We start from the raw sequence: 18,692 nt of genomic DNA on the forward strand, positions 1-18,692 counted from the left end.
TGGAACATTTGTCACGAACGATTTGAGAATCGATTATTTGTAACGCAGCTGTAATTGTCCACGATCATTAACGACTGCCCATTTGTGTTGTTCCTCATCTTTTTCTTTCGTACGTGGACTACATAACCTCCGAACAAGCATTTGTAACATACAAAACCGTTAATATCGTCGCGCAAAAGAAAAGAAAAACAAATATCAGTATTCTTTCAACTTCAACATCCCGTAGAATTGTACGCCGGTCTATGATTTATACACTACTTCTTTGATTATAGAAATCAAGTGTTTTCGCAAATATCAATCAATTTTTAAAAATGTATCGATCGATTAATAAATTGTGCATGGCATAAAGCGACTTGTGTTGTGTCTGCCTCTGTACCTATTGATATCTATCGATAATTGATAAGGAAAAGTAAAGTTAGAATTAAAAATTTGTATTTGAATAGCTTTTTACTTGTGATTAATATCATTTTTTTATAATAATCTGATATGAAATTTATTTTTTCTGGAAAGTTTCTCCCAATGAGAATGTAAGCTTTACAGCGTTACTTTTAATTTTAATGATAGTTAATCCGATTATCATTTATCTGCTATTAGATGTTCCAGTGTCAAATTCCAAGTAAACAGAAACATTTTCGTCAACCCTTTTTTCTCAAGTTCAAAGTATATAATTATGAGAATTTAAGTAAATATATATGGCGAAACTTATTCTTGATAATAGTATCGAAAAATAAATTTGCATTGTGCATTATCATGAATCATTAATTAATCATATTATTGTAAAGGTCAGAATCAAATTGGAAGTTTTTAAGAAATATTATATTTATAGTAACAATGGTTATAGTCATTTCATGATTAAATTTATTCATAAATTTGTTCCAATTCTTCTTGGTAATAAAAAATATCTTTATAATAGGCATAAACTATCCATTGTTAACAAAAAGGAAGGATACATTCTACATATTTATTTTTACAATTTTTGTTTTGTCAAATCATTGTTTTTGTTTTGAATATTATCACACATTTATTTCATACGTCTTATACAATTACAAAAAATACAAGATAAGAATTATCTTATTATTAGAAACTGCCTATACTTCATAACTGCCTAGATTTAACGAGAATACAATCACACATCGTTCATAAAAAAAAACAAGCGTGATCATCATCATACATAACGAGGCTTAATTCACACGGTCGGCGGCGTATTAAGTTGAACTCAGTTCGATTTGAAATGCCCTCCAATACTTGGTAGCTGTGGCTCGATTGGCGGTTACCGGTGTAAGTTCGAAAGAGAAGGGAATGCGCAGAAGCACGTGGATTTGTTTAGACGACTGTCAAGCCCCTTTCGTAGCGCATTTACAAAGTCCGTGGGGTGCTTCCGGTAAGCCCCGTAGCTGGCGGCGCTTTCCCGATAAACGATACCGGGGGCCAACGGGGGCGACAAGATCCACTGTCTACCTCCCTTCTCTCTCCCATTCTTCCCGCCCAACCGTACCACCGTCTCTCTACCCCTGGGTCCCCTCTTTACCCACGACGGCATTACACCTCCGATGCAGAGACAGAGACAGCGACAGGGGCAGGGGAGTGACGACGGCGACGATGCCCGGCGAAACGAGCGATGGAGGAGGGGAAGACATCAACGGCGGACAAGGCCGCCATATTGAATCACTCTCGTTAATTTTTGCGCAGAGGCGGTGTGAATTTTTTCTCCTTGCGCGGAAGGTAGCAGCTCAAGGTTGGTGTCTGGGATTCGCGTATCGTCACGAACGTTTTCGCGGTTACTGCTGACACGCGTCATCCCCTGTCCATTTAATCAGACTCTCTTCCTCTCTTTCTCTGTGTATACGTACATATTTTGTTTTCGTGTTTGTTACAACACGGAGCTGGTTCAGCCACAGTTTAGAGGAAGCCGCGAGGGACATGGTTAAAACAATGCGCGGGTACGCCAGACGAAAAAGATTCACGAAAACATGCGGAAATCGCGCGTGTATGATCGCGAGGCGGTGAAGTGTGCTCGTGATAGGGAGGGACACTCAAGAGAAGTGAAGTGTATGCGTACACTGACTGCGGTATGTCGTGTGCGCCATGTCATTGTACGTAAGCGATAGTATAGAGTAATATATCGTAGTGGAGTGGAGTGAAGTGGAGTGGAAAGCGACCAGACCGCCTTGCCTGCCTAACTGTCTACCTAACAGCGTGCCTCTGTACCTGCTGCTTCTCTTGGTTGTCATCTTTGCCTGCTGCCTATCTACACTAGCCTCTACCTGTCTGATTGTGCCCCATTTGTACGTCCGTTTTATGTACAAGAGTCGACTGACTTTGCATGTCAAGTCGATTTACACAAATTCGGATCAACCTTTTCATTGACCTCCTCTCAGGTACGTTGGTGCCTTCCTGAACGCGAGAGGCGTAGGCGTATGTGTGGGGGTCAAAATACTCCGTGCATTCGTTCCTTCGGAGAAGGTGCGATTATCAATGTAGTAGCAAATATGTTGTGCACGCGGAAATATAAAGAGTCGCGTGTCGCCGTTGTCGTGCGAGCTGGCGTCACACGTCGCCAGTCAGCGTTCGTGTATGCCTCGTTCGACACTCAGCCACCGATATTTTCAACTGCACGCCTGATTAACGCTAGAACTACCGACGATTAAAATACGAAATTTCTACCAAATAAAATTAAAGCGTAATTATACAATCAAAATAAAGACGGAATAACGGTATAACGGAAATAAAAAAATGCATCCCCATATACTTTATTAAAAATTACAAAAAGTTTCTAAAAATGCATCATTGTAAATTTATAAAATTTACAAAGAATTACGAATTTTGACAACTGTGGTACTTCTAGCGTTAACTCTCATTGAATGATTCAAACTTTTTTCCTTGGAATAATGAATTCCAATATTTTTATTGATAACGTAATGTTAGAATAATATATTCAGAATAGAAACACGGGACATCGAAGTACTGTTACATGATCATGTAGCTTTTTCTATTTTTACGGTTACTTTTCTAATCGTTTGCACGTGAGCTTGGTTAAATACAAGCGATAAAATATAGTTCCTGTTGTAATTAGTTCGTTTTTAAGTAATTTACTCGAAGACAAAATTAGAGTGCCGATTTATTATGACGGTGGAATACATTTATTAGGTTAAGTCGAAGAAAGTCAAAGATTGTCGTAGGTCGCTTTAAAATTCACACATTACACTTGTTTCATAGTTTTCAATTATAACATATGAAAACAAAATACAATTGAAGAGAATATGGACAATTTTTATAACGATTCATAACTGGAAATTAAAAAAAATATAATTATATTACATTTGTCGAAAAAATCAAATATCAATGCAATTATATATTACTTATTCTTCATTTATTATTTCCCCATTAGTAAAACAGTAATGTCATAAAACATGAATGAAAAATGTTGACATAAATTCTCGAGTTTAGAGATCCTTACACCGTCACGTGATCTGGAAAGTGTGCAAGGCGGGAGATCCGAGAGAAACTCCGTGAACTAGTTAATTCTTTGGCCATTAAGACAATCTAAAATCACATTCGTATAAGATACCACCATTTAAAAAAGACCTTCTTATTTATAGAAGCAATCATCAAATATCTCTCCGTTTAGAATCACATCAAAAACTGTGGAATAAAACATATAGATAATAGATCGTATTACCTAGAGGTCGCGCTTGGTTTCTTGATACAATAGTAATTACGAGATGCGTGGACGATATGAAATACGTTGCAAAAACATTGCAACTCCTTCGTCCCTCTGGTCGGCAAGGCCGGCAGTGGGGACTCCGTCGAAAAATCGATTTCCCGTAGGGCATAAGGGTGCGAGGGAGGAGTGAGGGAAAGGGAGAGAAGTACGGAGACGAAATTCGGGAAAATCCGCAGAGAGAGAGAAACGAGTGAGAGAGAGAGAGATTTGTAGGGAAGGGAGTACGGAGGAAAAGAGAAAGAGAGATTGGTTTCTAGCCCGTTCCCGATGCCGTTCGTGTGGGTGAGTGGCTGACTCGTGTGGTAGGGGGTAGAGAGACCCGGGACAGGGGAGTGAGGGGAGAAATAATTAATGTGCGACCGTACCTCTCCCCTCGCAGTACTGGGCACCCTTCTCCCCCTTCCACAGTCTTGTACCGCTACGCTTAGCTGCCATTGTGCCGAGACGCCACTTCCGAAGCATCAAATTCAATTCTTCGATTTTCGTCACCGCCATCAAATTCTTCCTTCCGAGATACAAGTTTTCGGTAAAGAAAGATTGAAAGGAAAGGGCACGCAGTGTATAGTGCTGCCGGCAGCCTCAGCAAAGCGCGCCAATATCCTCGTGCACGATCTCGAACCACCGATATATTCCCTTTGAACGTCTTTGAATACCACGAGAGGTTAGGTTAGAACATTTGCTTCCGTGGATATCGGCCGATCGCCTTGCAAACCGAACACGATTTTTTTATCAACCGTTTTAAGTACCGCGAAATTAATCGCGTTACCGGTGGTGCTCTACTGTGGTGTTGTGATTGCGTCCTTTGCAAGCGGAGACGCAACTTGCCTTTGAAATAAAAAGAGGGAAGAGCAGAGAACCACGATGCTCCGGTGCATATGAAACGGAATGGTCGAACGGAAATTTTTGGTAACCCAGTTATTTTTATTCCGCGCTGTGAATCTTTTTCTATGAGCTTTGAAATCATTTCGGTATCATGAAACGCTCTGTCTCATTACTTTCGTAGTCTCATCTTGTCCTTTGTAATGTTTTTTTTTTATTCTTTTTTTCTAGTCCTTTGTAAGTGTATACGCATTCGTCGTGTCTGTCGTTATTGTTACAGAATCGATCGAATCGAAACGAACCACATAAATCGTGTTATAAATAAGCACTTGTGTGTTTTTGTAGAGTTGCTGAATTTGAAAGAATGGAAGCCATGGATTTGGACGGGGATGCGGTTGTTGACTTGAGTGTTAGGTAAATTGAAAGAAACTTCGACTTTTTCCCTCTCTTTTTTTTAAATTTTGTGTTGGTTGATTATAATGTTGTATATTGATACAGGGTTGAGAACTATGTCAATATTAAGTTGCTGTTGTTTACGTCATTCTGATTACGGAATAAGGCTACTGTTTTACATTATAGTTATGAAAACTGGATGTTAATAATGCATTGTAATATTTTATGATAACATACCTTTTAAAGAAAACAAGTTCTTATCACTAATGTAAAATAGAAGTTCTTACATAAAAGTAGATTATTCTTTTTTCAAATGAAATTCTTTATAGTCCTCACTCTTTATTTGATATATATAGTTTTATTTTTTTTTTTTTTACATTATAAAATTTATCATAGTATCAGTTTTGTCACTAAGTAATGTGTGTTTTCAGCAGCAGTAGCAGGAGAAATTCTCCATCGATAACTGTTAACTCTGGTGACATAGGAGTTCCATTAGATTTAGGTGTCCACTTTTCTTCAAGTCCTAATGTGGACAACAACATGCCAGAAGCACGTAATATTCAGAATGCAGCAAGAGGCATTTTGGCTCCCAAGTCTGGCGATGATAGGAAAACTCGTCGTAATCTTAGACCTAGAATTGAAATAAGTTATGCAGAAACTCCTGATGAACGTAGAATAAATGGTTATGTGAATGGAAATGCAGACAGCGATGAAGGTTAATTAGAAAAATAGTATAATTATTTATAATTTCAGTACTATGCCTAAATATATTCCTTTCTTACATAAGTATACCTAATAACATTAAAAACTTCTATCTATTAGGTGATATGCCTCCTTTGCCTCCAATAAAAGAATTATCATCGGATGAGTTGGCTGAACGTGAGAGAACACTTAGAAAGTTAAGAGAGGAACTTAGATCTGAGGAAATGAAATTGGTATTACTGAAGAAATTAAGGCAATCTCAGCAACTGAAAGAAAACATTGCTGCTGTCCCTAAAGTACCAAGTAAATTACCTCCACCAGTTACAGTACAACCAGCTCCTCATAGGTAATATTCTACTTGAATTTTGTTGCATATATGTATAATAAAACGTATGTTTACGTCCGATTATCGAAGTAACGTACCTGTTTCCAGTCATAGGACAGGCAAGGCACCACCACCTTTGCTTAGGGGACAACCTGCACCCAGTAGAAGCAGTAGTTTACATGCACCACCACCTGGAATGTTATTACCTCCCACAGTTGGACGAAGTTCTACTTCTAGTACTGGAATGCCACCTAACATGGTCATACCACAACCACCTCATCCTAGAGGCAGGCCACCTAGTGCGACACCAAATGTGTCAAATTATCATGCACCTGCAGACAGAACTGAGAGGTCCACGAAAGATCCAACACCCACTCCAGCACATCAAGTAAGTAAGGTACAAAATATCATTTATTATTTTATATATATATAGAATTTTTATGAATAAATATTCAAAGTATTACACTTTATATGTATATATTATATTTTACAAATACTTGTCTACATTATTTGTGAACTATGTAAATAACCATAATTGTGTTTTTGTAAACACAAAGCTGCTTGTTGGACCTCAAGAAAATAAAACCACCGCATCCTTAAGCACACCTGTGATTTCAGAGCAGGTATATCCACTAGTCAAAGTATATGTTTAGTCTCTTGTCAATCTAACTTTTTATTAAATATTGTGTCGACTTTCTGTTGTCTTCCTAACAGTCACAGCATTTTGTGTTTCTATATTTAATCCACTTACACTTCCATTTTCCTTCCTGTCTCTTCTTTTCTTTTTGTTTCTGTATTTCTTGTAACATTAATATTTTATTTTATAGAGAATTTACAATCGAATTTATTAAAGACCTTGTCTTTTTCTATAAATCTAATGTTTATTTTTAAAACCACAGGAAAGACCAAGGGATGATAATCAGACACCTGCACAACGTCAGGCTGCTGCTAAATTGGCTTTAAGAAAACAACTCGAAAAGACCTTGTTACAAATACCGCCTCCGAAACCTCCGCCACCGGAGATGCACTTCGTGCCAAATCCGTCTAATACGGAATTTATATACTTGGTGGGTCTGGAGCATGTAGTTGATTTTATCACTAAAGAACCAGCTATTCCACCACCTCCAGAACCGTTTGAGTGTACTCAATGTAAAACGGATTTCACACCAGTGTGGAAATGGGAAAAGCCTGTGACTGGTGGTAAAAAGGAAGGTCCAAGAGGGCAACATGCAACTTTCCAAAGACCTCCAGCAGGTCGTGATCCTCGAGTTATATGCGAACATTGTGTAACGACCAATGTTAAAAAGGCTCTTAAAGCAGAGCATACTAATCGGTTGGTAAACTTTAAATTTACAAAATAGAAATTTAATGATATATGTTATTAAGATGATTAACACGATGTATGTATTTAAAGGTTAAAAACAGCATTTGTAAAAGCACTGCAGCAGGAACAAGAAATAGAGCAAAGGTTGGCGCAAGCAGCGTGCCCTAGCCCAGACCCACCAGCTCCTAAACCAGTTCCTAAAGCAGCTACTCCTACGAGAAGAGTAGCAACACCGCCAGCCCCTCCACCGCAAGTTCCACCGGCACCGACACTAGCACCAACCCCACCAGCACCCAAGTTACAAGAGCATCCTCTTGTTAAATTGGCAGAAAGCGGAAAATTCAGCCCACATCACGCTGCTGCGGCTGCTTTACAACAACAGTTGCTCAGAGGTAATTTCCAAATACTTTCCTGTTGAAAAATTTACATATCGCGTGTTAAAAATAAAAATGTGGTCGATCCTATTTTCAGAACTGGCAAAAAATCCTGTACCAGGCCTGCCACCTCATCAACCTCTTCCTGCTCACATGATGCCACCATTTACCTCGATATTATATCCCTACCAAATAGCAATGGCGCAAGCTGGCGGGAAAGGTCTCGCAGAATTACAACGACAAGCGGCAGACTTGCAACGCCAATATTTGCTTGATATGATTCCATCACAAGCATCTCAAGCACAGGGCAACCAGGCACCACCTCGAGCCCATCCACATAATTGGAAAACGTAACCGGACGCATTTAAAGATCGACCATTAAACACAAATAAATAAAACTGTGCAGAACTGTGTTAGAAAATATTGAGAAATAAGGATACTCGTATTCTTTTTCCATGATAATGTACTAAATGGAAATTTTTCAATGGAGTGTGATTGTTACACTTTCATGACAGTTTTAGGATAATGTACCGATCTGTGTACGATTGGTATCTTTATTTACAATATGAAGCTCAAACTTGGAACAATGGAACAAGACACTTCCTGTATTATTGTGAAAATGGAAGAATTTTAACCATCATTTTGTGGATATGCATTGACGTGTGAGTGTGAGTTTTGATTGTTGCCCGGAAGGTTCGATGTTTTGTCGTCTCGAACAAATCTAAACTTTCAGTTAATAATACACAAATGATAATTAGCGTAATTCCCTTGGTGATTTTCAAAGGGGGAGAAAGAATTAAATGTTCACGTTTAACTCAAAGGTCAACAATTAAAAAATTCTCTAATTGGTTTCTTCTAAGAGCAATATCTGTTATTTTGTTTTTCGTGCTACATTATGTTGGTACTAACAATATTGCAAAAGAATAATAGGTGAATGTCAATCAAAGTAAGTGCATAATAACTTGGACGCACATAAATGAATATAATTGCTTCAATTATTACATTATATATATTGTATCTACATAAAGAACCAAGTGGACATTTATAAGGCACTAAAGACAGTACTAAGTGTTACATGATCATAAAAAAAATTGGTTGATTCACAATAGTAGACATAATCGGAGAGGAAGAGAGCGAACGAACGAGCGAGAGAGGGAAAGAAAGAAAGTGAGAATGAGAAAGTGAACACGTATAAGTACGTGAGGTAAAGTAAAATTGAGAAGAAAATGGGATCTTTTTTAGACCCTTGATATATTATAGTTAAGCCAACCTTTGTCGCTGGTTTGAATAATTTTTTTAACCATCAGCGGTACCTGTGCTATGTGTATATCTCTTTATTTTCTTCAAACTGTGAGTATTTTTAAGACAATTATAATAATTACGAAAGAAAAAAGTGCGAGAGCAAGAGCGAATGAGAGAGAAAGTTGTAGATTACTGATGAGAGAAAACGAAAAAGAAACAAACAATCTTTATAAAAAAAATGTGTGTCACTGATATTGCGAAAAAAAAGAATGTGGGTGTGATAGCGATGTTTTCCGTTTTTTTCTTTTTTTATTTTTCTTTTTTTGTCGTTATTACGGAAGAACAGAGAATGAGTATTCAACATGTTTAAAAGAATAGATAGAGTGACACGAATGTCATTCGCGCACAAATCGTAGGAATTTCGTGATAAGACTTTTTCAGGCTCATTTTGATGCAGGATGTATTTAAAAAAGGAAAAGTAAAAAAGTAAAAAAAAAAAAAGACGTGGAACGAAGAAGAATATATAAAAAAAATGGAGAAAAGAAAGAAAGAAAATCTATCGATTAAGATGTAAATTACTAATGATAGCGCGATTGATTTCATGTGTCACGTTGATGTAAAAGTATTTAATGAATTTAAACAGATCGTATGTATCCGAAGTTTTTCCTGAAGGAAGAAACAAAAGAAAAACGATTTATGTGGCAGATCGCCGAATTTTTATGAAATCCTCTCTTCTGAAAAAAAGAACAAAACGAAAAAAAAAGTTTATCTGCACATTAAAAAGAGAAAAAGAAAAAAGAAAGAAAGAACGAGTTTAACAAAGCAAAATCTCTCCGGCACACATCCCAAGCAATACTTATTACCACTTCCACTTTTAAATAATCTGATTTTTCATTGATTACCGGCTAATTAACCGATCTTGGTCACAATTTCCGAATCACTAAATATATAGTTAACTGTAGTCTTGATATTTCTCGGTATATGATACAAGTTAATAAACTAAAAATAGCATAATCAATCTCTCTTTGTACTACGTGATAGATTTTGAACTCATACTTGATATACATGTACACCGTAATAAGTCTATCGATCGCATAATAGATCAAGATCTGTGTTTTTTGTGTAAGAAGAATCGAAGTAATGTCATTGTTGTCAATTGTCATTTTTGCCAGGACGCTACCGCTGTCATTCTCTTGATCGTAAACAAAAGAAAAAATAGACAAAAAAAAAATGAAAAAGAAATGTAGAAACGAAAAAAAGCGGAGTATTTCATCGTTACGATCACACATATGAAGCGAGGGAGTGCATGGTATCTTAACGCACAAGAATCATATACAATCGATATATCTTAATTTAATTATTGTATCTTATTAATTATTTGTAACATACATCTATGTCTTCACCTTCTTAATTTCATAAATTTTACATTAAGTTAAAAATACATTAAGTTAAAAATAGTGAGAATATTTTAACCCTAAATTGGCATCGTGGAGCCTTACTTTGGGTAACCTATGACGAAAAGGTTTTGAGTTAAGTTATTTAATTTCAAAATACATCATTATAGTATTTGTAAGACACATTATTGTAAAGTATGTTTGCTTTAGTTTATATTCCGTATATTGTGTGATAAATATAATCAGTTTATCGCACAAGATGCAAAATATCAAAGAGAATTGATTACATTAGCATTTAATAATTTACCTTAAATTTTTGGACCAAACGATATTTGTATATAAAGGATTATTTCTAAATTTATTGCTATTATCATATTATGTATATACCAGATATCTGCGTTTTGTTACCAACCTCCCTTTCTTCAACAAATGTATAATTGTTCCATTAAGAAAAAAGAAACAGAATAAAAGAAAAAGTGAAGATGCATGCAGCATCGTCAATCTCATGACTGCCGAAATCGCGTAAGACGTTTCGCGTGATCGACGATTTATCAGATTGATCGTCGATTACGATTGCTTTGAATTTTACGCGATAGTGGGAGAACGTTCAAAATAATTACATTGCATTTTTTCACATGGTAACGCGAAACGAGTGTTCGAAAAGAAAAGAACGAATAACGCAAACAACAAAAAAAAAAGAAATGAAAATGAAAAAGCAACTAATACGTTTCTTCCTATCTTCCTTTCTAGTCTTGTCTTTCACCTCTGTGTGGTGCTGATTTAAGAATTGAAAGTACTCTGTAGTACGAAAGTATAATTTTATATTCTAAACAGGAAAGAAGAAAATGGAAAAAATGAGGAAAAAATGGAAACAAATTTTTTCGCTTCGAGAAGAATACGAAAAAACAAATGAAGGAAAAAAACACATATACTGCATTTGCAGGGCGGTAGTGTAAAATATATGGAATAAGAAACAACAAAGAAAACGAAACGAATCCAAGTTTCGATCTGATATATAGGTAAAGCAATATAGAACTTCGAACATCGCGGAATAGTATTCTATATAAGGTATTTGGAACAGAAAATAAAATGTGTAAACGAAAACGAGGTCCGATATTTCGTGGGGACACAGAAAACACGCTGAAACGATTCGAAAAAGAACATGTGAAAACGGAAAATACAAATTAAGAATGTACAAAATGGTTTGTTAGGCACATTATTAAATTTATTACGTCTAAAGATAGAAAAGAAGAGAAATGAAACTGAATTCAAATGATTGTATCTTTTAAGTCTGACTACCTGATGAGAATCTCTGCCCCCACAATTTATAGGATTAGTAGTTTTAACAAAAAAAAAAAAAAAAGTACAGATTACCGAATACTCTGGAGACTACACGAATAAAGCTTATCAATGATTGTATCTCGAGTGATGATTTATTATTTGTACTCTCGAAAAACGTTGTCAGCTTTTAATGTTACATGTAAAAGAAAAAAATGAATGAAAAAAACAAAGTGAAAACAAATCCGTCGAAGAGAAGAATTTTCTCGAAGCAAGTGTTTGTGTCATTTTCGTGCGTTTCGAATCTCGACGAGACACTTTTGTAAATGTGTAACTTATCGAACCGTCTGTGTTACTTCTTGTCTATCGCTTGGACAGTAACTCGCGTAACTCGAACACGTTTTCGATAATCGTTAAGATACCTATAAAGCGGCGGATTAAATGGCCTGCGATCGTTTAGTCTTTAGGAGGTACCATTAATTTTTTACTATGTTTGTACATTGATCTATGAACGCTCAAGAATTTCGTCATTACAAACTCTAATACTCCTTTTGTTCTTATTATCTTTTTTTTTATTGATTCTTTTTTCTCTGTACACGGACACGTTTTCTCATCGTTGAGCCTTAGTACAAAGATATCGGACGATGTAATGGTTCCCTTTCCGTTGTTACACTCTCCTCTGCAATGAATCCGCTATGTTGCTTTTCCTCTTCATACGCCGTCCCGCAAATGAAAACGAAGCATGCGTTTTTTAGCCATGTTCTAGCACGAGTTCAGGTACGATTTTATCGCTGCGTCTCGTTTCTCGCGCTGCCCTGGCCGGTATGAAATGTAACGTGGCAAAAAATTGAAACTGGGGACCAGTTTAGCAAGTCGAAAGATAAGCGCTATATTTAGAAACTCGGCGTAAAACTTTCAACTTATGCAAGAATACGATACCGATTTAGTTAGCCTACGCGAACTTGCCTTCTTTCCTGTTGCGTTACTATTTTCTACGAATTCCTTTTCCTGCTTTGTATCCTAGTGTGATTATAGTATATATTTAGTCACGATATATAGTACATATCGCTGCAGAGAGATGTATCTTCGTTTGTCACAATCTCTCTCTTTCTCTCTTATTTCTGGTTCAAAGTTTAGAAAGTATTACCATTTACGTACAGTGGTTGGCAAAAGTATTACAATAGTTGTCATGAAAAATTTTTATGGATATATTAGGTGCGTTATACGAAATTTGTCAAAACTGGTAGCACTGTAATGAGATATGCTTATTGCGAATCTATTGGTAAAATTTGGGACCAATTTGAAAATTTATATAGAACTTACAAGATACACCAAAATAATTAAACAATTAGTTATTTATTATATTATTAAGCTACAATATTTTGTGAGATTATGTTTAACATTTGAGGAAAGGAAAAATATGATCCCTATTTTTGCTGATTTTCTGACTAATATTATGAATAATAGATTGTTTAATTACTTTGGTATATTTTTAACTTGTATATACATTTTTAAATTCCAAATTTTATTAATATAATCATAATTGTCGTATCATCTGATTATTAGACTACGGATTTTTATACAGATCCGTATTTTTACAAATCTAATTAAAGAAATGATATTTAAGTAGGAATTTTTATCTTTCAATTATTGTATATTATAATAAGTATACTTTGTTTTATAGCAACTATACTAACTAAATGATAGTTTTATAATAACTATACTTTGAATATGTTGCATGTCATATGCATCTCGTGCGTTTTTGCAATTTTAAATTTTCTATAAATGAATAAAAATTCGCATCCTACTCATTACAGTGCTAATGAAATTTCAAATTCTTTTGTATTGCGCGCATAATCTATTCATGAAGAGTCTCTATAAGTGTTCAATTATCTTCACGAGCCACTGTATAATGATTTATCCTGTTTTCTTATATCTCGTAGAATCATTATTTTGTTTCAATTGAAACGCGGGAAACTAGGATTCATCAAGATATAGAGAAACAAATATTAATTTTGCTTCTCTTCATTGAACTCGACCAGACATTTCTTAAAGTGTTTTGAGCAAAACGGATACAACGTCGGATGGTCGCAGGTTCGACAGGCCGCCGCGAGATGTGAACAGCATCGCAAGCTTTCACGACAACAGGATGCCCATAACTCAGGACCAGCTGCGGCGCAATTGTAGCAGTAACAGTCACCTGGAAAACGCAAAAAGAATTAATTGATCCATAGATGAAATTTGCGAATCGTTTATTTATAATCGGTACTCTTATCGATCTAATAAATTATATGAAAATAAGGTATAAACTATTAAACAAATTAGTAATTGCATGAAGCCAATTACGTGAATTACCGATAATGGCAATGAACTCCAGATCATGATGTTTTAGATTCAAACTCCATGGATAGCGTAAAATGGTAACTTTGATTATGTTTACTTTTTGACAATCTGATCCAATTGAATCATTGGAAAATTTAATTATTCGACATCCTTTATCTAGATTTCTTAATACGATGGGAAAATCATAGTAGAGTAAGTCGACATTTTGAGAATTTAAATACAATCACGCATTTCAACCTATCATTACTGCAATTCATCTACACTTTCATAATTAAGTGAGTTATAACCTTTTTCTCTGCTACGACATATTTTCATGACCTTAAAATTAATAACGAGTTGACTAATACCACTATGATTTATTACATTCATTTATTACACGTTACTTAATCTTACATTTATTGATTTTACATATTACTATCAAAAATGGTACTACATAGTGTTTTAATATTTTGTAATAGGCCCTCTTTGATAGTTATTCGACTTTTCTATCTGCCTCTTTATCTCGATTGCAATTCCATTACCTACGCAACGCACTTGCATCACGAGACACTTGACTCTTTACGTTAAATAAGCGTAACGCGAAAGGGGGAACAGAGGAACAGAAGCAAAGCGTATCGCGTATCATATATGCCGCACGTGTGTATTTTTCATGTAGTAACTGGTTCAGAAGTGAGACAAATCGTTGTTCTTTTAGATACGACTAGTTCGATAACAGAACATTGCTTTTTATTCTGTCATAATAGTATCAGTTTATGATTCAACTTCCTACATTTTTTACAATCTGCATTGCCTATTTTCTAAAATAAAATAATTTCTAATCATTATTTATAGTAACAAGTAATTCAAATGAATTAAAAAATGAATATAGATATATATGCGGAAAAATTAAAGAGGTTTGATCCATTTATATATGAATGCAAATTTTAGTGAGGAAATTCAAGGTATACTGTCATCAGTAGTAATTCTATCTTCGATTAATTTTCCATTTTTAGGTTAGTAAAAATTCTATATTAGACTACTTTTTAACTAATGGACTTCTACTTTTATCTGCACTAGGTAATTAAAATTAAGACCAATTTTATTAAGATAAGTTTTTTTTAATATCTGCATATATACAATTTACCATTCAATGGTAATGAACGTGATTATGACGGCTTAGGTTGACTTAAATGTAAATACACACAATGGTATACTACAATAACATTGTTTAGCTGTTATGCAGAAAATGAAATCTCTTCAGTCTTTCACGTACTTCGTAGGAATCCAGCAGATTTGTGGCCAGGTTGTTGGAGTGGTTTTTCAGTCGTTGTTGATACAATTTGCTGCGTCGTAACATAAGCTAACAGCTTAAATTATATATTTCAGAGAATATTATATAATATCAGAGAAAAAATTCTCTCTTTGATAATACCAAGATTCTGGATCAGTTCTAGATACAGAGACGAGCAAAAGTGTAAACACGCTCCGCTGATTTTATGTAGAAGACGATAATACGACTAATTTTTCAAGTAATCGGTAAGATTAGGTAACAGTAACTACAAGCTGCATCTGATTAACAAAATGTAATAGTTCATTTTCATTAACATTAATAATGTACAGAACATTTTACAAAAATGGATATCTCAAACCATGTTTACAGTTCTGCACTTTAATTATACTCGTCGAATTAAGATTTCAACCTAGTATTTCGTCCACTTTCCTTTACTTTTTTTTAATGTTTTTAATTTACGAGGCATACTGTCAATTAAATTTTTAATTATTTGTGGTTCAATATTGTACCATTCCTGTTGTGTTCTTTCCCATAATTCATGAACACCTGAAGGTGGATTATTATATTTTGCCAGCCTTCTTTTCAAAATGGACCACAAATTTTCGATCGGATTCATATCTGGACTTTGTGCTGGCCACTTCATCACAGAAAAATTTTGATTTTCTAGCCAAGTTTTAACTATTTTTGCAGTATGCTTAGAATCCCCGTCTTGTTGAAATACTACTTCGTGTTCATTATATCCAATAGAATTAACTACAGAAGGTAAATTACTGTAGAATGGTCAAATAATGCTCTTTTCGTATTATACCATCGATTCGAACCAAGGGACCAACACCTCTGTGAGTAAAGCAACCTCAACACATAATTGAGCCACTTCCAAACTTCATAGTTTGTTTTATACCACCTGGTTGATCATTATTCTCGGACGAAGTCCAATACCAGGACCTTCTGTCGGATTCGAATCTGTTAATTCTTATTTCGTCACTCCATATAACTCTTTTCCAATCTTCGATCGTCCATTCTTTGTAGGTGTCAACAAATTGTTTTTGTAATTTAATATTTTTGTTTGAAAGAGCTGGTTTACTTTTTTTTCCCGAAATAAGTCGCGGTCTACCGTTTTGTGAAGAATTTGGTGCACTAACATACTTTTTTCTTATTCTTGCAACTGTCGTATGACTGACACCACATTTCTCTGCAATTTGCCACAACGACAAATCTTTAGCACACAAACAAATAATACTGTTCTTTTTATCTTCACTAAGTGGCTTCATCTTGGATCAAGCATATCAAACTGAAAAGTAATCTAACAATGGTGTGGTACAGTTGACTGTGAAACAATGGACAATCAGTGCTTATTGACAGTTTCGTTTCCCTGACATTTACATTCTATCATAAATGTTTCTGACGAAACGTGCAAAACTTTAAACATTGTTTCAAAATACAATTATTATAAAATATTCTGTACATTATTAATGTTAATGAAAATGAACTATTACATTTCGTTAATCAGATGTAGCTTGTAGTTACTATTACCTAATCTTTACGGGTCACTTGAAAAATTAGTCGTAGTATCGCCTTTTACATAAAATCAGCGGAGTGTGCTTACACTTTTGCTCGTCACTGCATATACAGATTTAAATCTCAATTCTAATCTCGCAGTTTACATCTTCCTCAAAAGCAGCGAAGAGTGTGTTACAGCGTCACCTATGTGTGCATCTTTTCATCAAAAAAGAATACAGAATAGGAAAGAAAAGAGGTAAGGAGAAAAAACTTTATATTCAAAGAAAACAAGCATGTTGTTAATTTTTATGTACATTCTAACTGAGATGATTAGAAGGTTAAATCATTGTTGCTCTGATTGTCGAAAGGTGAAAGGAGTGACGCGAGATGGCACAAATGCTCGGCCGATACAAATTATTGCGGACATTAGACGAGGTTTCCTCTTGGAAAAGAATCGCAAGGACACGTGTGGTAAAAGTAAACGTTCCTCTCGATTTTCTATTTTTGCACTGTCTGCTAGTTCTATGAAATTGGAATTTCCTTGGTCCAGAGATAATTCTAAGTGTAACTAACGAACAAATTGAAACTTATTAAAATTGATCTCACATTCTCACATTGATTGCAGAATGTTATTCATCATCGATAAATTAGACACGTATTTTTATTCAGTAGAATACGATTAAAGGCATTGATTCTTTGTTGTACAAGCAATTCTAATTTTTATGCATTTATGAGAAATTTTGAAGATGCAAAAATATACAGAGTGCATATCATATGCAAAAATATATTAAGTATCTAAGGTATAGATATACTCTTTACAACATCTATTAAGTACAATTTTTCTACATAAATCCTATTTTTTAAATTACACGTATAAAATATGAATTTACATAAATTCTGTAGTCTACAAATATTTCTTTCAGATGAAGTCCTACATTCTTCAGAAAAGAATTTACTTTTTGCAGACTATTTTGTTAATATTTCCCGGAGTCAATTTCACGTTAGACTGTAATAATCATAATTTCTGCAAAATTGCAAATAATTTTAAGCAGAAAAATTCATAATATATAAGTAAAGTATTTTTATGGTGATGAGAGATTAGTGAAAGTACATCTTCAAACTTTCAAACGACTGTCCTCCTTCGTCATGAGGGTTAATATTATGCCCGCATCTTCAAAGCAAAAGTAGAAACGTTTCCAAAGTAGTTAAACATCACTCCGCGGAAAGTGATTTATCGCGTCTCGGTGAATCACCATCGTTATAGGAACTGAATTTCATCGAATTTCAATCGCTTTCTATTCGATTCACTGCAATCCAATGCTGTCCATTTGATTCACGAAAGAATGTTCCCGAGCAATAATAATATGCAAACAATGTGCGTCTAGGAGTGGCGGTAATATATGTTTCGATTACGTTTAATAAAACCTTGCTAAGTAAATTATACAAGTGGTGTTAAAGTTGTTGTTAGTGAAAGTGTGCTGCCAGGCCGGTATCCAAGCCTTCAACCGCGAAGGGTTAATGTTACATTGCTTAAAATAATTAGAGCATCAGTTAGGGGAATGCTTTTATAAAGAAAATTAGGAACAATGATATACTATATAGAACATTTTTTATAAACTGGTTAGTTAAAAAAAAACAAAAGATATTGTTTGATAAAATTTTTGTAGGTATTATTTTCTGTTATTATTATTTTGTTATTATTATACATTATGTCTTTTTACATTGGCGTACATATGCAACAGTGTAATTGTACTATTTACACAAAACAACTAGCCTATTAAAAACAATGAATAGAGAATAAAAAGAGATTTCATTTAGTCAGAATCGCATCAAAATGATGCACCTGCATTTTTCAATTACAAGAATGCACATGATTGCATAATAAAAGATTAGTTTATGCCTCAAACACATTCTTCGTCATTTCCGTCAGTCATTAAACTTTCCTTAAGACAGAAATTTACTACAAAAATTATTTTACTTTTTTCGTTATGACCCCCCCCCCCC

The 18,692-nt window shown here is 34.8% G+C and overlaps 2 protein-coding genes and 1 long non-coding RNA gene across 21 annotated transcripts in view; 1 reads left to right on the forward strand and 2 right to left on the reverse strand.

Annotated features, from left to right (window-relative positions):
* Positions 1-1,421: 1,421 nt before the first annotated feature.
* LOC100745669 (transcriptional repressor p66-beta) lies at positions 1,422-10,746 on the forward strand. Of its 19 annotated transcripts, none has more exons than XM_033322243.1 (10): positions 1,422-1,735; positions 3,982-4,006; positions 4,889-4,957; positions 5,368-5,651; positions 5,759-5,984; positions 6,054-6,360; positions 6,521-6,586; positions 6,863-7,296; positions 7,378-7,679; positions 7,759-10,746. In XM_033322243.1, exons 1-10 carry the CDS (start codon positions 1,600-1,602, stop codon positions 8,013-8,015), a joined length of 2,106 nt encoding a protein of 701 aa, XP_033178134.1. In that variant the 5' UTR covers positions 1,422-1,599; the 3' UTR covers positions 8,016-10,746. The 19 variants fall into 19 exon arrangements, with proteins under 19 accessions (XP_033178134.1, XP_033178140.1, XP_033178141.1 ...); XM_033322245.1 differs by having other exon boundaries at positions 1,423-1,735; positions 6,054-6,351; XM_033322244.1 differs by having other exon boundaries at positions 1,423-1,735; positions 5,371-5,651.
* Positions 3,011-4,013, reverse strand: LOC112213300. Its single transcript, XR_002947190.2, has 2 exons — positions 3,680-4,013; positions 3,011-3,543 (listed from the first exon to the last, which is right to left on the reverse strand). It is a non-coding gene; the product is annotated as an uncharacterized LOC112213300 (long non-coding RNA).
* A 965-nt stretch (positions 10,747-11,711) lies between the features above and the next one.
* Positions 11,712-18,692, reverse strand: part of LOC100745791 — a 9,678-nt gene continuing 2,697 nt past the window's right edge. Inside the window, exon 3 of the mRNA XM_003491636.4 lies at positions 11,712-13,775. Coding sequence (XP_003491684.1) covers positions 13,585-13,775 — 191 coding nt within the window. The 3' untranslated portion in view covers positions 11,712-13,584. The remainder of the gene's footprint in view (positions 13,776-18,692) is intronic.

Source organism: Bombus impatiens, unplaced genomic scaffold, assembly GCF_000188095.3.
Source record: "Bombus impatiens unplaced genomic scaffold, BIMP_2.2 scf_0582, whole genome shotgun sequence".
NCBI lineage: Eukaryota > Metazoa > Arthropoda > Insecta > Hymenoptera > Apidae > Bombus > Bombus impatiens.